Source organism: Oryzias melastigma, linkage group LG4 (genome assembly GCF_002922805.2).
Source record: "Oryzias melastigma strain HK-1 linkage group LG4, ASM292280v2, whole genome shotgun sequence".
Taxonomy (NCBI): domain Eukaryota; kingdom Metazoa; phylum Chordata; class Actinopteri; order Beloniformes; family Adrianichthyidae; genus Oryzias; species Oryzias melastigma.
Window position 1 is genome coordinate 13,756,424 of NC_050515.1, and position 24,181 is coordinate 13,780,604.

The following is a 24,181-nucleotide window of genomic DNA, read 5'->3' on the forward strand; positions in this document are numbered from 1 at the left end:
AATTAAAAAAAAAAAAAAAAACACAATATCCTCACAAAACTATCACTGTTTAGAAAATTGTATAGAAATAAAACCAATGTATCTTTAGCAGCACATCTCATATATGATCTTTACAATCAATTATACATTTTATCACATACAGTTGTTCTGTGTATTCCTACTGGTGGTTGCTTGGCACAAATGACAGTGAAATAGCACAAACTTACTTTATCCTATTTTTTTCTAATTCAAAGTTTTCATACATTTACTTTTGTTTTTTATTATTACTTATATTAACCGTACATAAATAATTTTTTATAAGCTGCAAATTGTTTCTAAGTCTTTGCAGATCCTCTGAGAATAAAATCCACCTATAGCAAGCAGAACTTCAAACCACTGTTAAGTTAAGGTTTCTATTTTCAGTGGCTAAATCTGTGTGAGGGTATGAGAGTAGCTCTGAAAAACAAACTAAAAAAAACAACAATAAATAAATATTAAATAAATATTAATAAATGTTTCTTTTTTCCAACAATTCTGTAGAAATGGTATGGCGTGCTTGCATTTAAAGAATATCAATTTACCAGCTTCAGCAGTTAGAAGTTCAAACTTGGACTAAAACAATCAAAATCTTCAACTTAACTAAAGATGAGGTAATTTGAAGGAGCAACACCTATTTGGTAGCCAAATATCTTAATTAAAAGTAAAAAAAAAGAAATGCATAACATTTTGGCTTTGTCCATAATAGACAAATAAGTTAACTAATTTTGCACAATACAAAATTTTCTTGTAATACATGTTACCACTCCCTAAACGGAAATTAAAAAGTAACCCTTTACTAAATGCTATAGTGTCAAAACATGGTATTAACAGTCAGTTCTTGCTTTTAAAAAGTTTCCTTTTAGTAGATGTTATAAGTTTCTCTCAAACTTCAATTATTAGCATTGGCAACAAAACTATTAGTAGAAATTAAGTGGTATGGCCCCTGATGCTATCAATATGCAATACATTTAGAGAAAAAAAAAGATTTCTCGCTGTCCTTACGAGAGCAATTCAGGCAGCACACGGCCTGTCATCTATTAGCAACATTAGGCATGGTCATTGTGTGGTTTTGAAATGTAATACTCATTTACAACTTTAAAAGAGAGGGCACATTTGAGTGCACATAACAGTGGGGTATAAAATACACTTGAGAAGCTGGGAAGACATCCAATGAAAGGTTGATAAAAATCACAACAAAAACTAAAAAGTGTGAAGCAGCAATGTCACGTTTTACTTGACATGCTTGAAGTCAAACAAATGCTTTGTGAATCTTTAGAGATTTGTTGTTTTTATTTTCACTGCTCGCCTTGACCTGAATTTCAGCATAAAATGGAATGTAAAAGATAAAAAAAAATACTTGAACATCAGTCTAGATACAGGAATACAGGGGAAAAAAAACACAGACGTGTCCGGGTATCCTTTTCGGCAATCCCAGTTTAGCTGCTACTTAAGCAGGACATCTTTTTAATTTTTAGAATTCCAGTTCAATCCTCATGAGTAATTCCTTCAAATGGAGCATGACTTTGCCCTCTTCCTAGGTTTATGCTCCCCAAAGTCTCTGTCATCAGCAGCACAATGGCTGAAAGAGCACATAGTCTGTGACAGCCTGCGCATTCCCAGTCGAAAAACGCTATTTGACAGGCTGTAGATGACGCAATTGCAAAAACTGTTGCTAATAGCCAGCCAAGTGGTGATGAAGGAAAGCGCAGGAATATTCAGGACATGGGAGCTTTCCAAAAGAAAGTAGATTATGTATGGTAGCCAAAGCATGTAGAAAACACTAGTGATTCGGAAGAGCACCATGGCGTAGCGCCGATCGGGTCCATGCCCTCCATGATGCCCTCCTCCAGTTCCCTCTTCGGTCTCCATTTCCTGGCTTGGGAAGCGCGCTCGCCGTTCGCTGATCTCTCTGTTGTGTTGTTGGCAAATACGAAAGATGTGATAATAGGTGAAGCAGACAACAAGTGCAGCAGGTGCATAAAGCAAGCACACCACAAACCCTGTAAATAGGGCAGAGGTTGGCCAAAAGTGTGCACACCACTCAAATATATCCCCATGATATCCTGGCTTACCCCAACCGAAAAAGGAGGGCAGGAAAACCATGCTTGAGTAGACCCAGATAAGGGCAATGCAGCCTCTTAACCTGCATGGTGTCACCAGTTGGTTGTATGATAGTGGTTTGGTTATAGCCAGATAACGGTCTACACTAATGCAGGCTAGACATGCCATCGATACACTCTTTAGGACAGAGATGACGTAGCTAAAAACCTGGCATGTAATTGGTTCTTGGACACCAGCTGGGTAGTGAAGTAAAGACAAGGTGGGAACAAGGCAACTGAGTCCCACCAGCAAGTCGGCATAGGCCATGGTCTGGATGAAATAACTGGTAGTGTAGTGGTGCAGCAGAGGGGCACAGTGAAAAACAAAAATCACTGTCAAATTTCCTGCAATGATGAGCACAGTCAAGAGTACAATGACAGCAGTCTCCAGAATGCAAGCGTCCAAGCCTTCCCTCAGCCCCCAGCCTAAAGGACATGAGTGGTTGAATGTCCTGCCGGGAAAAAGGTCTCCGCGGCTGCTGTTGGCAGTCACAATCTGGTCGGTTGTCAGTTCAGACTGGTTCATCGTTGTGGCTGCAAACCTGGTAGGTTGTTGTGTCTAATCCTTGAAGAAGCAGTCGTGAAACTGAATAACTGCAAGTCTCCTCTTGTTTTTTTCCAGTCAAGCAATTGCAGCCAGTCTCAGTTCACAAAGCTGAGTGTTCTCCCAAACACAATCATGTCTGGTCTTGGTTTACTCTTACATCGCTGGCTCCCAATCAAATGATCATTGACTGGAGGAAATTGATAAAACCGCTGGGAGGGTAGGACAACCAGTTCAGCTCTACTTTCCAATCAAACATGTTTAGAGGAAAAAGTGGATGGATAACATCTGGGATGGTGGAGGAGAAAAAAAAGTGTTATTCCTTCAGTAAACCAAAAGTGTTAAAGCTTTAGTGCTGTTGCCAGTATCTATCCCAAAGGTGAGTATCCCTGCTGCTTTGCCTCCCTGTGTGAGGCCTCATCGCATGATTTTAATGAGAGTTGCCACCAGGAGGTAGGGGATATAAGCTTAGAAGATGTGAGAAAGGAGGCCACAAAAGGTTAAAGCTTAAAGCAAAAACCAGCGCTCTTCTTTCTTGACAAATGCACACGATGGATCAAGCAGCACATTTCTGAAGTTGTAGACATGAAGCGATTCATTTTGAGAGAGCTACTGCTTGAAATACATTTCAGACCACCCACAGAGTCTCTCTAGGTTTGCTATTAAATGCAGTTTGATTTTTTTAAATAGAATTTTTTATAAAGTCCATCAATTCACCTTTTTTGGTTGAAAGTATGTTTATTGTGCAGTAGGCTTTTATGATTTTTGTGGTCCTCTGGTCAGTGTCTGGATCCCATGTATGCCCAGCTTTTGTCTGAATCAAAACACAGACACTGGCTAGAACAACAAGGGGATCTCCACGAGAGATAATGTCACAGTCCTCTCAACACTCATGGTGACGGGAGAAAATAAAAATGTAGGGTCCTTTAGTGCAGCAATTAAAAAAAATCTTGGTAAATCCTGCAGATGAAGTGGTCTTGTATTCCGATGGAGATATGCAAATAAGTCTCAGCCTTCAGGAGAGGATTTTGCAAAAGAAAGGCAAATTTTAATCATCAGCTGTAGATGAAAGTATGAAAAATCAGGGTTGCATCCAGGCAGGTGAAAGGAATCTCCAGGAGCAATGTGAGGCCAGCTGACTAACTCAGCGCTCCACTCACTTCAACTCCTCGGCAATCCGGTAGCAAACAATTTAGGAGAAGAGCTTCAAAACAAAACAACAATGGAATCATTTACACTGTTATGCTGTCTCTTGAATTTTTTGGGGACATTTTGAAGAGCTTGACAGGTTGGTGTGGTTCAATACTTTGTTTTGATGCTACCTTACATTTTAGAACTTTTCCTTTTCAAGTTTTTTTTAAGTTTTAAGCATGTGGGATCATACATCCTTCCACGGTGGTCTTCAATGTCTTACTCCCGACATAACACTAGCAACTTAAAAACACTGGAATCCACTGGAGCGTCATAAAGAAGAGATCAAGTCCCACTTACAAGCAGCATCCTTTGAACAGAGCCCATTTTACCATAGACAAAAATGGCAGTCCATGTTCTCAGTAAATAAATCCTTAGATCCTGGCATACGTGGCTCATGCGGGACAATGCAATACGTCCAAAGCAGCATGGGAGGGTAAAAATAAATAAATAAATAGCAATGACTGCGCTGATGGAAGTGAGAAAAATCTGCAGCGAGGGAAGGACGGGACGAAGAGTCCCTCAGCCCTGGTGCAGAGAGAAGCGATGCTGTGCCTGGCATACACTTCCCTCCCACCCTCCCTTCCTCGCCACACTGTCTCTTTAGCTTGCACACTCAAGTCTGTCTCTCTCTTTTGTGCACATACACACACCGACACACAAACCCTCCTTCTTTTTTTCATTGATTGTCCTGCCTCTTCTCCTCCCAGCTGCACCTGAGGCACCCCGGCACTTTATCCTGTCTCTTAAACCTTTTTTTTTTCTCCACAAGAAGCAAATTTGGAAACATACCACCCTTCTCACATATTACTTCTCTCTCTCTCAATATCCCATAATTTATTTTGGTTTTGTTACTTTAAACCAGCTTCCTCCCAGTTTTTTTCTTTCTATGGTTTAGCCCCATTTCTATACATCTCTTTCTATTGCTGCAACCATATCAGCAAAAAATAATTAACTGAGTGAGAACAAAATTAGTCATTCCTTTGGCAAAGGAGAGAAAGAACTATCCTTTTATATATCTACCATCAAGAATCTTTATTTAATTTATTCTTTATTCAACAGCTTGGCACAGTTATGTCACCTTGGTTACAGTTGCCAGGCATTTTGGCCAGTTGGGAGCACCCTCTGACCAGCAGATGATAAAAAGGATAATGTGACAGATAATTGGCAATACACAAAGATGGGTGAAAAAAAAAATTAACTGATATTAAGGTTTGATGATCCATTTTAATTCAACAAAAATATTACAAATCTATATTTTATATTTTACTAAAATATCTTACTTGTATATTTGTCTAACAGCATATACTGCAGCAAATGCATGCACATTTGTACCAAAAAATAAAAGCAGAATCTACAGTGATGCAGCTTGAGTTGAAATTATTGAGATCATTATTTTAATCAAGCAGTTCATAATATAGGACAGTTTTTATGTAATAGTTGGCTTTTTTAGGGCTGGGCATCACCAATAATCTCCAGAATCAAATCGATATGATTCCCTTTTTTTTTTTTTCCTCGATTCTATTGATCTTCTTTAGTCAGTTTCGTTCAATAAAATTTTGAGTTTACATGGTTACACATTTAAACACATTTGTTAAGAAATACATTACTCTATATATCTTTTAAATATATTCCTAAAAATCTTATATAAATCACATACTGTAAAATTTATTAGTGAAATTATAATGAGATTGTACAGTGTTACATGGTTTCTCAAGCGCAGAAACTCAAACAATTGTTCTGCCTTTCCTGGAGGGCATTTTAGTTTGGCCCCTAGATGGTAATTGCACTAAAACATTAAACCTTATTCCAGAAGAAGAAAAAAAATGAGCAAAAACTTTAGCTTAATGCGTTGGATTGATCTCTAGTTTTTATGGTTCGAGTATGTACAAATAGCCATAAATAGGCTTAGATCGATAAATTGATTTTATCAACCCAGTCCTAGTATTAGTCCATTTTTCTAACACCTAAAACATTCATAAACATAAAAAAACATCAAATGTAATGAATTTTTGTGCATTAGAAGAAAGACAACTTTAAAAAAAGGTTGTAAATTTCATCACTACAAATGTCCTGTTTTTAAGAAATGATAACTGAAAAACTTTATTATTTATATATTCCAATCACAGTAGTTTGTTTAGTAAGGAACCTGCTCAGAAATGTATTGGCCAAACAACTGATGCAAATTAACAAATGGGTGTCCTTCCATTTACATTTTTTTGTTTTGTTTTGTTTAGGTTTTACATGTTGTTAATATAAACCTTAGAATATTTCTTACAATGACTTGAGAAAATTAAAATACCAAGTAACAAAGATAGTACCAGGAACAGTTTAGATGGTCAGTTCTGCAGCCATTATCAAAGACCCAGTCAATGGAGATCACTCTGTAGAGTTTTTTTCACCTTTAGTGTTAGGCCCACTGATGAAAAACATGACCAGAAGGCCACCGTTAATAATTCATTCTGGTTCAAAACAAAGCCAGCGGGGCCTCTTGGAAACAAAGGTGGAGGCTGATTCACCTTTCACAGCTTCACAGTATCCCACCCCCTTCTGCCCCTGGGCTCCTGTTGATTTCAGGCTCACAAGTAATGTGTCAGCTTAAACACTGTTTACTTTTGTATTAAATGGGGTGAGTTTAAAGCATACTGAAACCAATGGTCAAACAAGAGTATTTTTCCTCTTGGTAAAGTAACTTAAAAACAAAAAGGTTAGTGATTGGTGAATACTGTCTTGTTAAGGAAAGGAAAAGCTTAATTGTCAAGTAGGAAAAATAAACACCAGATATTGGACTTGAATTCATGAAGTAAGAAAAAGCTACTGAAAAGTTAATCTTAATGAAAAGGGTTACAGCCTTCAACGCAAACCAACTTTTGGACAGCTTGGATAGAACAGTGGGTCAATGATCCAAACTCCAGGGCTCTAAAGGGGAGAAAAAAACGGATCCAATGATGCATGGTAACTGAAGAAATCACATTTCTCCTTATGAATGTGAAAGGCAACTATTGACAAGACACTTCCTCAATAATCAAGCGCAGTTACTTAAGAAGATGAGTGGTAAGGTTCTGCTGTAGTTGGAACACATTAGTTATATCTCTACCACCTAATCGGTGTTGCTGGAGTATGTTTTGAGGAACTCATGATGGACCTTCTCCATCCCAGCAGTACAGACTAACAATAGCAGCCCAGCACCAATGCCATAGGTTCTGTTTTCTTAATTGCATTCTATTGCTTTAGCTCTGAGGCAGAAGATGGTATAATGACTGATCAAAGTAGACTCATTGCATTGCCAAGGTAAAATTTCAACAGACCATTTTAAAGTTTCTCAATATTAATTTCCACAATGTTTTAATTCAGTTTCTATTCGATTCACATGTTTTACGTGTTCATGTTTGGTTGGACCCCCTCCGCGCCACTTTTTGGCGTTTTGGGTGTCCCCAACTTGTCGTATTTTGACGTGCTGTCTGTCTGATCCCCAATCCTCAGGACGTGGTACCGGGTTAGAGTACCGGTCCACGTCCTGGTATCGGACCGGTACAGGTCTGCGTCCCGAGGGTTGTGGACCCCTGATTAGTATATGCATTTTTTTCACTGTCTGTGGCCCGGTGCCAAGTGGCCCTCAGTTTGCAGCCCAGAGGTTGGGGACCCCAAATTTAAAGAGAGCAGCCAGCATGTCAAAAAACAACGAGTTGGGGACACCCAAAATGTCAAAATGCGAAGGGGGCCTGAACCATACATCTAGACGAGTTGAGAGTGAGAATGTGTTGGCTACAAGGGCTGCACTGTACAATTTCAGAGGGATTTGCTAAAAGGGAAAAGATCTTCCTTCACCAGGATGTAAACTCATCATTAAAAGGCAAACATATGAAAACAATTGTGTACATGCTGGTGTGGAGGACCATAAAAACACAAAATTTCTTAAGTTTACTACGAATAAAAAAAAAATGCTACAAATCTAAAACAAGTGCTAACTGCACACATCCTCAGAGAAGAACCCAGTGTCAAGGGGGTCTTTCACGTCTTTTGGGCAGCCAAACCAGAGATGATCAGTCCAGAACTCCTCTTTCTTGATTCAGACATTTTCACAGATGAATGTATTCACTTCTATTGACTCACAGTGGCCCCCCTCCAGCCAGTCTCTCTGGATGCCTCAAGCAATACACATTTTGTGTGGTTGTGAGTTTTTATGGGGCCTACTCATTTCTGACGTAGATGCTGTTGGTAAATGGAAACTGGAAATGGTTTTAGCATTATAAAGACACTCACAGAAGCTTGAGTGACAGGTGTGCTGTGAATACAGCCATTTTGTTGGAAGAAAAGAATGGAAGCTGTTGTGTGGCAAGGCACATTTTTATGAGTTTGAATAACCCACTTCAAGTGGCAGATGACATTATGGGTAGCAATTTTTTTTAGTAGCATTAGTCTTTCCAGACCAATGTCTTTTTATGTTGTGTCACATTTATAAGAGTGCATATAAAAAGAAAGATGGTAGAATTTTTTGGATCACACAATCCACTGGTAGGTACTGGGTCTATTTAAAGTCTGTTTTACAGCTCTGTTTTGAATGACATGGACATATATGACATTGTTAAACATGATACCTTCCAGAAAATGGAAAAAATATGAGAAACATGTCCATCTGTTGCTGGAACACATTTAAAGAGGATGTTCTAGATACAGTAATTCGACACAACAGAGGAAGGAGCATGTTTCTTAAAAATTAAAACTTTACTAACAAACTGATCATATAAATCTCACAAAGACACCCCACCACCACCACTGCAGTTATCTTGAATATGAAATATAATTACAAATGCAAGAATAAGGTTTTGAATCCAGATTATAACCATAATATTTTCTGTCATGAAGTAGGGCCACTTATCATTTAACGAGAACTGACTTTTCTGTTTAACAAGCTACTTAGGGAGAATTCAGAATGGAAAAGTCTCTTGGTCTGGGCTGAGTCTGCTTAATTTGGTCCGGATCAAATCTTGAACCTTTCATTTTGTCTGTAATCGTACTGATGTTTACCGGAGATTTCTGTTTTGAACTAAAGCTTGTAAACAAAACCACATGACTACAGATCTCTTCAGTCATTGGCCAAGCATTACGAGGGCGGAGCAAAGCAATGAGAGGCAGAAATTATGGAAGTCCTACCTGTCCTACACTTTCCAGTCCTTGACAATTGTCCTTCAATTATCAAACTTTTTAGTTAGGCAATGTGGGGTTCAGTGTCTTGCCCAAGGACACTTCGACAAATTTGCGGGCAAGGCGTGAATCGAGCTGAGGTAGTGATGCGCCAACATTTTACTGCACTACACACTTACTTGAAATGGTGTTACTATGAGGCTTGCTAGCACGCCAGTTAAGTCCAGATTGCCAAGGAGAGTTAAAAGAGAGTTCAGCTGTGCCGATTTGGGAGATAATGTTCACAAAGATTTAGATTTAGCAAAAGAAAACAAATTTGAAATCATCAGACTATTAAAGTATATTTCCACACACCCTCCAATCTGCATGTTAAATGCAAATGTGTTTAAACACTAGAACTAGAGTCTACTAGAGTCTTCTCTGGTAACACATGTCGGTGAGTCAACAAGAGACACTGATGCATGCAAGTACAGTCAGTATTACATTTTATATTCTTGCAGTGACCCTGTTATCATTTTAAAATGGTGTCAACTGAGACAGAATAGAGTAAAAACGGACCCTGACCTCTGTGCACACCCTGCCTTTGTTTTCAAGAAAGGTTGGGTTTTGGAAAGAAGAGTTTGAAAAAAAAAAAAGCTGTTTGAGTTTTTCATTTAAGCCCTTGAATGGAGCGTGGCAGCACACCTTGAGCTCGTTCAGCTTGAGGGACATGTAAAGGTTGTTCAAATGTCACTAGCAACCAACCCAACTCAAAATCAGCTGTAAAAAAGCTGAGAAAGTGCTTGAAGATTAAATGTCTCAGTTGTCCTTAGGCTAGGCTGTGTAGAAAAGAGTGCTTATTTGTTATTCGATGTAGAGCAATTAAAGATGAGAGAAGTACAACTGTGAAACTGAAACATGCAATCCATGACAATAAAGTAGCTGACATTTCATTTCAACGTTGGAATAATTCAGGCGTTTTCCACTCCTGCTATGCTTCTAAGAAAGACAAAGATCACTCTACCATAGTACTGAACTCCCAGTGATACATGACGCTGAAATAAAGTACAGATGCCCATACCATAACAATGGCAATCTCGTTACTCAGAATTGAATCCGCATTGATGCTGCCACAAACAGACAATAGACATTATTCAGCTGTATAGTGCCTTCCATTTACCATTTCCCATTTACGCTCCTCACTCCATTTTCTCTCAGCTCTATTCATTTGATGTGGCTATAAATATCTCAGCCTAGCAGCCAATCAATACCATTACTACTCCAGGAAGACAAAAGATGTAGGTGTGGGGAAGACACACCCACAGCTTCACTATTATGTCACACATGAGAAGCAGAAAGAGGCCCCGAGGTGGGCTCGGAGAATGAGGTCTGCTACAGAAAATAAAAAGTATATCTTTTTTTATAGATATCACAGCCAAAAATAATAAAACAGAGGCTGACGAGATAAAAAACAGTGAAACATCATGAGAATAAAAGACAAATCTGGTTTATTATTTTTCTGCTATCTTCAAAAAACATCTTCTCTATCTATCACCTATTTTTAATAGACTAAAATAAATAATTGAACCCACTTTTATTGTTTTAAATACAAAAAATTCTGTTTTGTGTTCATACAATCACTCCGTCATGTGTGTGTCTACCCGATTAGAATAGAGTGGAATGTGCTGTATTCATCCCAAGAGACAACAGCAGCCAAGCAATAAACATTATGGTGGAGGGTTAATGGTGGATGTAATGTCACAGAATCAGTCAAGAGTGACAAACACGATAACCTAAGAAAAAATGATGTATTAAAGGGAATTAAAAGCTGCATTTTCCACAGTTAAAGGAACGCTTAAGCCTGTGTTCTAATTTGTATGTGACTGCTTTAATCTGTACTGTTATTTCTTCGACAAACTCATAATACTAAAACCCAATAAAATTGGAGTCAAGTTAAAAATCAGTATACTGTTATATGTAGATGGCAGAAACTGCATCCAAAATGCTGAATTTACTTTACAACCAAGAAGTAAAAGAATTGGTGAGAAATCTGGAAGAAAAGTAACATGCAGCACATATAACAGCTCAAGAGATCACAAAGCAATTTTGATTTGACGTCAGACACAGCCCTTATTATGACATAAGGAAAATTATTTTGTGAGAGCTGTTAAATTGTTAGACAATCTTTGATGGACAAAAACTATATTTAGCTAAAATTGCTCCAGACTAAAGATAGATATCAATCTTTAAAATTCAGAGTTTTTTCAAAATGTAACGCCATGTTTTCCTACATCAACTTATACATTTAGTCAAGTTATTTTATTTTTGTGTTTAAAGACCCAAAAATACCTTTCGATATATTGTAAAACCGTTCCCAGTGGTCTTTTAATCATAATTATACAGTTTTCAGCCAAAATAAAAAAAAAATGTCATTTTCTAGGATATAGTGTCTGCAGAGCGGTAGCGGTTCATAAGAAACTTGCTCCTTAGTTGTGAGCAGAACTGTTGCCATAAAATAAACCTGTTCCCATTTCCCATCATCCACCTGCTCACTCTCTTGCTAGCTTACAGCCCCTCCCAAAGATTTTCTTTATCTGTGCAGCCAGCGTGGTACTCCAGCTTCACAGAGAAAGACAAGAAGAGGGTTTTTAGGATGGCAGAAAAGAAATCGGCCGCTCTTTGCCCTCTCTGGTGAAATCTACCACACCCGCTGCCCAAATAAAACCCACAGCATTGCCAAAGACAGATTCCACCCTGGACACCACCTCTTGGACCTGTTGCCCTCTGGGAGGTGATACAGGTCAATAAGAACAAAAACAAGCAGGCTAAGAGACAGCTTTTATCCAAGAGCTAAACGTGGACAGACATTAGCACCTTATTTTTTCTGTTCTACCTATTTTATTGCTCCCTACCTCTTATATATGTCTTTTTCTTGCATTTTTTGCACAAGGGAGCTGCTGCACATTTTTGTTGTATTCTGCACAATGACAATAAAGCTATTCTATTCTAAACTCAACATGACATTAGCAGTGCAACAAAAAATGGCGAGCAATATCAGAGCTTTCCAGCTGTAGTTTTGAGCCAGATGTCAGCTCGAATGATGAGGAAAACAAAGACGTACATGGATCTATTTGTCTGCAAGTGGATGCATTGGAATGGGGCGGAGCAGGGAGCTCCTATCAGCTTTTTACAACTGCATTTTTCCATCTGCTCCTAATTCACAACAATTTGAATAAAGAAATACTAAGCTTATTTTTTGTTATTTATATCTTCCATCAATAGAAAAGTGCCACAAGAAAAATACTAAAAATATATTTTTTTATAGGGGTGGGTCTTTAAAGTAGCGATGTAAGAGCAGAAATATATGTTATACCAACTAGTTTTCTTGTCTGAAAAAAAAAATAAAAAAATCAATGCTGTCGTTTTATATATAAAAATAACAATATGTTGCAATATTTCAACTTTCACATAGAAAATATAATCTTTACAGCTGCATTTATTTACCTAAAAAAACAAGCAGAGTTTGTGTACGCAGACTCAAGAACAACAAACAGTTAAATACTAAAAGATCTACAGCTTACTTTGAATTATTGCTAGCCCTCAGGGGGCAGAAGGCCAGCACAGAGTGCAACACTCCAGAGACAGCAGTGCAATGCAACTAAATGTCAATGTTAAATTAAACTGATCTCTGACACAAAACATAGCTCACAGGAGCAGCTATAATGAACGGCAATGACGGCAAAGATATAAATGCAGGTACAACATCTTCCAGATAATATTTAGAGCGATAAAAAAAATCTTTTAGCCATAAAAAACTGTAGTATTGGACTCAAGAATTCATCATTTGTAAAGAAAAAACCTGTTAATTCAGTTCAATTTTATTTATATAGCCCAATATAAAAAAATTGCCTCATTGGGCTTCATATAATACTATAATACAGTATGGGGAGTCATAGCTTTTCGTATTTTCACAAACAAAGCAAATGAAGATCAGATAATTTAAAGACATTTTTAAACTAATATGAATATTGGAAAAATCTGAAGCTTAAATGAGCTTCAACAGTGACTACTGTGGTTAGAAACGTCTGTTTTGGTTTTATTTAACTATGCAACAAACTATATTGTTTTATGGTTTTCCATAAAACTGCAGAAACAAAGTAATATGCCAAAAAAAACCCACTTATGTAGTGCTTTTTAAAGGAACTCTGCTTATTATTTATATATTTATATACTGTATATATTTGCTCCATCTGACAGTCAGGGACAAATGCCCTCCAAATTACTAATGCAGGCATTTACAGCTTTTTTTTTAAGAAAGGCGTAGTAGACACATGCAGAAGATGCAATTCTCAGGAATGTTTCCATAAATTGCAATTAAATTATTTTTTTTATTTAATGTATAAGCAAGTCTTTTGATCAATCTTGCCTTTTGGAAAGTACAATAAACACAATAGAGAGGCCTCTATCACCTCCATGTTTGTAGTCTTCCCATTTCTCTTACTTTCAAAACATGATAAGTCAACAACATTGTTGTTTCTGCTTCACAGCAATACTGCTTTTGGTGCAAAACTATTTACAGCAGCACTGCACACAAACCTGTGCTCAAAGTTTGATGACAAATGAAGTGAAAACCTAAATTTCCTGAAGCCACTGATCACTAATTTTCTGGACTGCACCACAGCTGTCATCACCTGTCCAAGGTGAGCTTCGATTGACATCTGAACAACACCTTTAACTTCTGATAAGTTCTTTCTCTCACTTCGTCCGTGTGAATTTACCTTGGTGATGAGGATCCGGTATTGCTCTAGCAGGTCGTGGTTGTCGTGGCAACCAGCCAGCAGCTGCCAGACTTCAGCTCTGAGTGGCTCTGGGATGCCACTGCGGACCAATGAGTGCAAACCTTTTGGGCGAGTTGACAGATTCCCATGCCTGAAGAACACATAGACATAAGTAACTTATGTAACTTTTGTCACAATATTGTCACTGTCAGTAGGTATTGATGGAAATTTTGAGTAGCCTTAATAGATTCTATTTTTTTCTCTAAGAATATATCTCTATGATTCTTGATAATTAAACATTTTTTTAACTACATGTTTTTTCATAAACTTTACTTTTTGTACAAACACCATTTAAAAGAATATTTTACAATCAGTCAAGTAGGCAACCTTCAAAGATAACTTGTATTGTCATTTAATCAGACAGTATTCAGAGTTCTCTCATTTTGGCCTACCATCTGTTGAGGATTGCTCCCCAAGACTCGAGTATTTTTTCAGGACAGTCTTTTGACACGTCCCCTGTCCCGCTGGAGATTTCGTTGTCACTATCTGAAAGACACAAGACATGGTCAAATATTAATAAAAACTGCAGAAGACGTGTAAAAAAAAAAAGTAGGGCCACCGAGGCAGCTGCACAAGATCCATTAGTTACCTGTAATAAAAGCTATTTTGATGAACCAAACCATATATAATCAGGTACTAAAAATCGACCAATCTGAAGGCATTCTGAATCACGCTGTGCATTTAAACACCTGTCAGTGTTGGACCCACACAGTTAACGGAGGCAGGAGTGCCTGAGCACTGCCCACGCCTTCCATTATTGCTGTTCTTCTCTTCACAGGTTCATGAGGCAGACAAGAGGCAATCAGCACAGCAAACCACTTGCATTAAGAAGCACAAGGGCTGCCTGTCTGTTCTGCTGCTTCAACGTGCTACACAGGAAATGGTGTTAAAAATATGTTGCCACACAGATGAAAAGTGGGATGTCTTGTAGACAAACGCAAGTATCCAGACGGCAGAAGAAAATATCATTACACACTTTTTAAATAAAGCTTTGATTTAAAAACATACCATCAACATCACCATGTATTGTGGAAAGTGCATCAAATGACATAACAGGAATACGTAGAAAAACCTGTAAAAACTAGGAAATTTTGAAACAAAAAAAAAATAGATCAATACATAAAATATGTATAATCAAAAGAAACATTTCTGATTTGTCTGTCTTTAACGAAACTAGGTAAAGTTGACTGTTATTGATCCCACTTTCATGTCTGTCGACTTTAACTAATAGATAAGAACTTTGAAGGACAGAAGTGCATTCCTCTGATGAAATATTAAGAAGCCACAACAGCTCAGGCTTATTGTGGAGTTAAAAGCAATATTTATCCACCTAAAGAGTTTCCTAAGGGCTTTGACATTTTGGAATGAATTAAGACATGGATCTGTGCACAATGCACTGACTCCTGCACATCCTCACAGCATCAGCATGAGCTTTTCAGTATTTTATAAATACTTGATGAGGCCTTTCAAATCTTTCAAACTGAGCATAAAGCTGCAGCCTCCACTTTCAGATTTGTTAAGGCTGTTTGGCAAAGTAGTACAAGTCCAAAGCCACTGCCAACTTACCAGGTGATAAAAGAAACTGGGAAGATGAGGGCCATTTCTATTACCTTAATCTGAAGAGGGACTTCACATTCACAGAAGGATTACTTTCAAAATGGACCTCTGATGTAGAACTCACTGGTGAATGGGTTTTGTTAAAGAGAGAAGTAATTTCCTCTTGCCCTTATAAGGACGTTTCTTTTTTATTTCCTCCTTTTTGACTCGTTTTTTTGAACAAGCTTTATCCATACCCTGACATGGGTACTTCATGCAGGTTACAGCAAAGGGGAAGGAAACAACATGTTATGATGCACGGAGACTTAAGTAATTTTACATCCATTAAAAAAAATACTGCATATTTTTGTTATTGTAATTCTAACAGAAAACAACAGGTGTAATTCTAAATCTGCTCATTATTTAACATTTTGAATCATATACACATGTGCCGGAGAACAACAAATCTCATGTGCGTGCTGTGAAAGAAATGTCAGCTTCAGGCTTATTCCCTTATTGCTGCTTCTGCAGGAGACAAACAACAGCAACATGAATTGACTACGGCCAGCGGTGGCATCTACTCTTGGAGCATCTTCATTTCTGTAGACAATGAGGCTGACCTAAAGCTCTGCGGCCCCGAGAGCCTTTAATTTTCAGCTCTGGAGGAGGAGAGGGTTGTTACATAAAAAGAGCTTTGGAGGGCTGCCGCAGTGCCAGCTGAGAGCCACCGCCTGCAAGAGGACTCTTACAGATGCTGTTTTTGTACCTTATTCTCTCAGCTTAAAGGTTAAAAAAAGGCAATTTGGTATGGAAAAATGGAGGAAGAGTTATATTTTATATGCATAAAAAAGAATCCTTCAGGGCAGGTACAATAAGGTGATTTAAAGTCCCACTCCAATCATCTTCTGATCTATTTCTAAGGTGTTCTCAGGGGTCTTTTAATTACGAATATGACATTTTTAGGAAAAGTCAAAAACACTTGTGTTGTTTTCTAGGACATAGTTTCTGCAGAGTGACATTGGCTCAGTAGAAATCTGCCTCCGAGTTGTAGGTGGAAGTGTTGGCGTGAAGCAAGCCTGCCCCCACTTCCCTTCATCCATTTGTTTAAACTTTCTCTCACTGACTTACAGACCCTCACGACCCTAAGATGACATTGGCGGTGCAATAAAAATGGCGAGAAATATCTGAGCCATCCAGCCGCACAGTTTTGAGTCAGATGCCGGCTCGGACATGGAAAACAAAGACGTGTATGGATCTAGCAGTGAGGAATGGAGCAAAACAGGAATTTTTGACATCTCAAATATGGTCTTTTTCAAGCAGCATTTTTTCGTGTTCCTGATTCAATGATTTGAAGTTTAAAAACACACAAGGACTTTTCTCCAATTCAGCTTGTAAATTCTTTTAGCAGATGTAAATGATTTCTATTGGTTTGACTTGTTTGTTCTGTTGGTTGTGTTCCAATGTGTTTGGATTAAATTTCAATTGCTGGCAAAAATATACATGTATTTTTGCAGAGTTAATAATTCTAAAATTGAATCTAGAGGCATACGTATTTTTTAAAGGCCCAGAGACTCAGAAAAAAATAATAAAACCAACATTTGGGATAATTTGGGACTATGGATAAGGACGCCTAACAAGATAAGCAAGTGATGACAAAAAAATGTATGTATAGGTTATTGTTTTTAGTGTATTTTAACGCTGATTTAAGACACGTGTCAAAACCGACCCGTTAATACAGTATATGGTAGCAGAAAGATAACACAAAGGGAAGGTTAAATAAAACTTTCAAAACAGTTGCCACTGAAGAGACGAGCAGTTTGAACTCTGACCAGGATCCAGCTGCAATACAGAACTTAGCCAGCAGTGAAGTGAAAAGCCCTGAATCTGGGTCATGTTTGGAAATCACAACAGTCTCGTGGAGGCTGGTAATATGACTTCTGTTTGCCTAAATTTCTTTTTTCCTTTTAAACCCAGCTTCTCTTCTTAAAGTGCTCTCTAATGCTCTGGCTTGTCTCCTCAAAGGGTCAAGCTTGGGGCACCACCAAGACCCAAAAAAAGTATGTGACTTAGCACCACTGAACAAAAGATGCAGGAGGGAATGACAACAAAAATAAAAATGCTATTGAAATATTTTATTTTTGGAATGGCATTTTTAAAACAAGAACAAGTTTTAACACATAGCACTGATGGTCTGGTGTCCTTGACCGAACAGAGCTGTTTACTTCCTCTAAAAAAAGACTGAAGAGTATGGGAGAGATGTTTAATGGGGTTTGACACTGCAGTGCTGCACTGCTATAAGCCAGCAAGAATTTACAGGAATGAGACACGCTCTGCTTGACATTAGCTCACACACAAGCAGCCATATACCCACAAACAAATATCAAAAACCCTTGGGAGTGTGTCTGCAAGTCATTGCTGATTGAAGGGTACTGTAAACACAACCTCTCTGCCGCTGTTTGTGTACCCAACAGGAACATGTTTCATTGTACCAATGTGCTTCACTGAAAACAGTACATGTGTTTTTGCTATCATGATATCATGGTTTTAGCGAGTCCTCTCCTCTCTGACCACATACGCACATTCTAAAGATGATAAGGTTGGATCAAAGCTTATTGTTAGAGGGAAAAAAAATCCCAATGTGTATTTGAATAATTCTGGTCCTCTTGAAGAATTAGAAATCAGGTCTCATCTTGGAATCACTCACATAAATGTTCACAGTATGCTACCCAAACTGGATTATCTGATCTGGATCAAGTGTACTAATACTGCCTTCTTTCTATTATCCAAAATAAGATGAAAAAAGTCAATTTTAGACAAATGTACATCAATTTTTACAATATATTTCACTGTGATTGTTCAAAACAAGAAGGAAGTGCACAAATTTAAACAAAAAGCAAGCTAGACATTCCAAAATAATTTGAATTTCTTGCCCTAAACCTTGAATTCTCCACGGGTCAGCCCATCACAATGATGAGCTGTCACAGACCACCTCAGAGCTAACTGGGATGCCCTCACACCACTGTTTAATCAGGTTGTTGGAATAAACTCAACTGAGCTTGTCCTGATGGGAAATTCAAATCTTGACTGGTTGCCTGCATCTTCAGATCCCCTAAAGTCTGTTGGGGATTTGTTAAACCTAACCCAATTATTTAACTGACAGTCCCACTAGGTCAAACACTAAAGGCCATTCTAGATGAATTCCAATTGATTTTTTCATAACCAACACCCCATGTAAGTACATTGATTGTGGAGTCTTTGCAAATGAGTGATCCCCATGCTGTTGGTACTGTCGGAGATATACAACTTCAAGAATCAAAGCTTCAAAAAAGAATTCTTACATCACTTCAATGATCAAACTTTTATTTAAAATCTGGGGTCTGGGATCTCTCTTTTTATGATATAGAATTAACATGACAACATTTTTTAATAAAGAATTTATACATTCAATGAACAATCATGCACTCTTGGGTAAATCTGGGGTAAAAGGGGAAAAAGAAAGCCAGGGAAAGTCATGACAGCATGTCACATGCAGGGCAACCAATCACAGAGCTAGACGCATTCAAGTTCCAGTTTTCTTTTTTCCTCCACTTGAAGGCCCAGTGTCACTCAAAAACTAAAAGGAAAGGCTAAACAGTTTAGCAAAATGAATAGTAAAGTGGATTTTAAAATGCAGTGGAAAAAATGATAAAAATAGAAAAGATCATTCCCTATTTCAATCTATCAATTTAAAAATGTGTATATCTAACACAATTTTGAATTTTAGTGATTTAATTCATTAAGAAAATGTATTTTCCAAATCCATTCATTTGTGTTTTTCCATGTCACTATTTTTATCAAGAAAATGAAGAACAACATTCTTACTCTTTAAAAGCCTGATTTACAATGTGGAGTTACTTAACACGTTGCAACCTAATGTATACATTTGGAAATTAAATGTTGACTTAAAAATCATATTTTTAATGTTTTTTTTATTTAACCCTAGATCACCATCACCGAGTGATTTTTCACCCGAGCAAAAGTATTTACATGATGTTCAATATGTTGCATTTTTATGAGTATGGGTAAAGTCTCACATGTCCCAGGAAGAATAGGTGGACCAAAGACCAAGTCTCCATCGTGATTATTTTTTAAATAATTTTTTTATTCTCAAATTCCTAATTTTTTTATTAATTTTCAAGCATGTTTTTGGGGTCTTCCTACATTTTTATTTTCTATTTTGTTACATGAACCACAGTTGAAAATAAAAGAAAACCACTCTTTATCTATCATGTGTGGTCATATTTTGATCTTTTGTATGAAAAATACTTTTTATTGTGTATACTATTTTAGGTAAAAATTATCCAGCAAAAGTGATGGTATAAGCTTTTATAGCGAATGTGTTCTAAGGTTAATTCACAAATGTATTACTGATAATCAAAAAGTTGTATTACTGCTTCAATTAGTCCTCCAAACTATAGCGTCTTGTGGCTATTGGCTCCTAATAGTTGTTAATGCAGTGTAAATCTTTCAGACCTGAGATTTGAAATTCCTCCTGGATTCACCTTCATGGTTTAATTATCTAATCCTTATGAAGACTCCTCCTAAATTTAAATTTCTCAATATACGAGTGTTCCAGTATTTTTTCAGAATGACCGTTTTAAATGTTTCAAATGTTAAAAAAAAAGGTTATTTTGAAATAACATTTGGTGCGAAAAGTGCCAGTTGGCTAAAATCTTTACAAAGAGCGAAGCTGGGAGAGAAACAGAGAGGAGGATGAGGTTGCAAAAAAAATGCAGTGAGGGAGAATGGCATACCTTCATCAGCCTCCTCTTCTTCATTGGGTGAGACGAGCAGTTCTTCCTTTTTTCTGTCTGCCTCCCTCTGAAGGCTTATCACCTCATACACAGCATCACTTTGACTGGCTCTGTCTGGGGCCTGCTGAATACAAATGCATGCACACAATTATATAGTTTTCCAACCAAAACAAAATAAAAAAAGGTTTTGTTAATGTTTCCTGCATACATTTTATCTCTTACAAAAAGCTAGAAAATGAATTTGCAAGAACAATTTTAAAATATATAGGGATAAAAGCATTTCTTAAAGGAACACATGGTTAAATTAACAATAAACAACTGGAATATTGAATTCAGTTTTCAATTTGTAAAGAAAGCAGGTCAAAGTGGTGAAAGGCATTAATCACAACTGATTTTATTTTACCATTTGACATTCAGACAAGGCTAAAAGTCTTTAAAGAGTTATAATGGGTGGGTGGGGGAGTGGGGTCAGGCTGAACAGAGCCATGAGTGCAATAAAACGATTCTGTGTTAAGAGAGTTCATAAATGAGGAAAATTGACCTAACCATAAAAATGTCAGCCATGATGAGGAGTGGTTAGGTCATTTAAATACTTAAGAAAAGAATAATTGAACCCTTAAGTGTGAACATTTTGAAATAACATTTCTGAGTGATCAACATCTTGGTTAGTAAAATATTTCATTTTTCATACTTGACCTTAATTTTTACAATATTCTAACCTGACTTGAGCTGCATAGATTTACACAGCAATTAAAGAGAGCATGACTGTTGACATATAAGCAGGGCGGTGATCACTGGGGAACAGTACAATCAGTAATGAAATAGCTTAGGGGGATTTGGTTTAGAAAAGAAGTCTGCTTTCTATAGCTTACTAAAACTTTAGGTTCACCCTGTCAGGTATGCAAGTAAAAGGTAAAGAAAACTGCAGGTATTTGAATAAATGTGGTCCATACCATTTTGGAGAGGAGTGATAAAAACAACTAAAACTCAGGTTTTCACGTCATAATAAGAGCGTAAATATCATCACGAGAAAATCAGCCAAAAAAAAGTAAGATGGGTATTTTTTGACCATAAAGAGGAAAAAAAGTATTCACTAAATATAAAGTATTGCTTACACTTTCTGTACTTGATTTACAATTACCAGGTTGACACTTGTGACCAATGCAAACTTGACTAATCTCTGCAAACTACTTGCTAACATCAAATGAAAAAATATTTTAATTTAAACACAAATTAAAGACTTACAAAAATAATTTCTACTTAAGCATTAAAAACTGAAATGTGTGAGAGCTCAAATATACCCTCAGAACTCTTTATTTTTAATCTCTGTAATTACTTAAATGCTGTCATCCCTCTTTTGCACCTGGAAGAATAGACAATAAACCGTATTGATCTGCCCACTCTTACAAGGTCTGACCAACTCCAGTGAGCGCTGAATAGATTTTGGCAAAGAATATTAAGAAAAGCCCAAGTTCAAGAGAAAACCTGAGCAGGCTTACATAACAAAGAGCTTTGCTAAGGGTTCTGCCAGACAACAGATTGCCTACACTGTTAATTATTAACAGAGACAAAACAAAACAGATAGTAAACAAATATTGTCATCCATAAATAAAATGGTAAACATTTTATAGTCTAAATGTTAACATGTGGGGTTAAAATCACATTGCAAAAAAAAGACAAAAAATGCCTTAAATTAATTAAGGAACTTAAATTAAAAAAAGGTTTCTTTATGCAACTAGTTGACATTTGTATGAATAGCTAAGAGCATCTGATTTTTCTAGTATACTATGTTTTGCTGCTCAAGTAAAACAAAAGGTGGCAGGTCAGAAAAATATCTTACTGGTGCCAATTATTTAAAATTAATAATATAAAAAAGTACAGGTAGGTGTCAAAATGAAAAAAATGTAGGTAAGGCAAAAGAAAAATAAACCCTGGAAGTGAGTTTGGATAATAAGTGCTTCAGCTAATAACTGTTTTTGTCTAAACAAAAAAAGAGGGCTGCATTTTGTGTGTGTGTGTGAGAGAGAGGGAGGGTGTATAACCTATGATTGTCATCTTCTGCATAAACCTTCACACAATATTATCTTTTAATTAGCTCAAAACCACAGCACCAGTCCAACACTCTCCCATTTACTGAGGAGATAACTAGAGAGGCAATCATGCGGACCAGTCAAAGCACTGCTGTTAATTACCCACATGCAAATAATGAGACAGTGGCTCTTATTAGTTCCTACAATCCAAAGCTTCCCCACACTTCACTGCTTCTTTAGGTCCCCCTGGCCGACCGAAAGATCTACTTTTTTTTAAACCGTGGAGATTAAGCTTACGGCTTAGCACCATTTTTTAAGCGTATGCAGCTATTGCTCTGGCCAGGGGATTTTGACTTGCACTTTCACAGCGCTTTTTATTAATCAAACAAGTTGTGACTTAACTAATAAGGTGAGAACTGAAGTGCTTGGTGTTTGCAACTATACACAACTGAAAGGAAAAAGTTTTTATAAAGTCAATCACGAAGGCTAAATAAACCCAGAACAATAAAGAAAAAAAAAATATTCTAGCAATAAATACTACATCATTTGATAGTCTGTTTATTTCCTTATTGCAAAGGAACATGCATTTGTGGGATGAGCAGCAGCACTCAGTACGGAAGTTGTGGCCATAAAAAGGGAAATAGAAGTCCATGCTGATTAAATCTTTAATGTGAAGCAATAAAGACAATCAATTTATTGATGCAAAGTCCAGTAATTCTTAAAATAATTGATAAACAAAGGCAAGGCTTACAAATTGTATTTTATGAGACCTCTGTAACTCATGTGTAAGAAAAAAAAATGTCTGATGTGTTAACCTTCCAACTACCCAGTCAAGACTAAATTTAATTTGGGGAGTAATAAAATACAATCGTTGTTTTTAATAATGTTTTCTAAATGTGCTTTACCGTTTAGTTGAGCAGGAAGTTAAAGGGTGGAATGTAAATTTATTTACATTATTGATTTAATATCTTAAATAGTTTTGATACATCTACAGTTGCAAGAGAAAGTATGTGAATCCTTTGGGAGTACCTCAATTTCTTTATTAAATGGACATTTTTTTGTAATCCCAATCTAAATCACAATAATGGAGGAAAACATGCCTGATTAAATCACAGCAAAATATGTTTTCATGTTTTGTTGAATACAATCATGTGTCAAGTTTATACCAAGTAATTCCAAAGAGTTCACATATTTTAACCTGCAGCTGTTTGTATTTTTTTCATCCTCGTCGTCTTTTTCCTTTTTATTTTTATTGCTGAAAATTGCTTGAAACAAATTAACTAAAATCAATAAATGCAAGAATGTACTCTATCTTAGAAATAATAAGGCAACAGAAACAAATGCATAGTATTTTACTTTCACAAATCAGAATCACTGATGCAAAGGGCTATGACTTGATGTGGGCTGAGAATGGCTTTAATTATTCAAAAATAAATACCTGTCTGAGTTTGAGGAAAAATGTTTCGCTGAAGGTCTTGCGGCTGAAGTACCAGAAGCGTTCGTTGGATGGATAGACCCTGACGAGAGTTTCCAAAAGAAACCGGACTGGCTCCAAAACCTCAGTCACAACCAGGTCTACAGCCACAGTCATGTAGACCTGCTTATCTGCAACAAACACAGAGACAAATACCAAACTTATTCAATCAGCTTCATTCCTTAATGCCATTAAAGTCAATTTCTGTAAAAATTCTCAAATCAGTTAAAAGTGTGCAACATGTGATGGGTAAACAGTGCACTGACAACCTTTTGTAATTTATAAAACCGAGTGTACTGTACGTTTAGACTCGATAAAACTATCCCCTGTACTGCTAATTGTATCAACAATATTTTTAATGAGAGTTTGTCACCTTTGGGCGTGTCTTCATTTAGAGCCTGAAAAGCGGTCACGTTGGGGTTCCATGTCCCTGTGATCACATAGGCCTTTCCATCAGAGCTCTTCCCCATCGACTCCTGGAAATCAACAACTTTTATTCATTTTTTCAGGGAATAATTCATTTTTTCCACATTT

The 24,181-nt window shown here is 37.0% G+C and overlaps 2 protein-coding genes across 3 annotated transcripts in view; both read right to left on the reverse strand.

Moving 5' to 3' along the window:
* Window positions 1-24,181, reverse strand: part of rabgap1l (RAB GTPase activating protein 1-like) — an 87,820-nt gene that overhangs the window by 47,749 nt on the left and 15,890 nt on the right. The window contains exons 9-13 of one of the 2 annotated variants that reach the window (XM_024278997.2): window positions 24,021-24,123; window positions 23,612-23,778; window positions 20,144-20,264; window positions 14,207-14,300; window positions 13,755-13,905 (exon numbers count right to left, since the gene is read on the reverse strand). In XM_024278997.2, coding sequence (XP_024134765.1) covers window positions 13,755-13,905; window positions 14,207-14,300; window positions 20,144-20,264; window positions 23,612-23,778; window positions 24,021-24,123 — 636 coding nt within the window. Of the gene's footprint in view, window positions 1-13,754; window positions 13,906-14,206; window positions 14,301-20,143; window positions 20,268-23,611; window positions 23,779-24,020; window positions 24,124-24,181 lie in introns of both variants that reach the window. The other variant, XM_024278996.2, reaches the window with a different exon arrangement.
* On the reverse strand, window positions 7-4,904 carry gpr52 (G protein-coupled receptor 52). Its single transcript, XM_024279016.2, has one exon. The coding sequence runs from the start codon at window positions 2,641-2,643 to the stop codon at window positions 1,525-1,527; it is 1,119 nt and encodes a 372-aa protein (XP_024134784.1). The 5' UTR covers window positions 2,644-4,904; the 3' UTR covers window positions 7-1,524.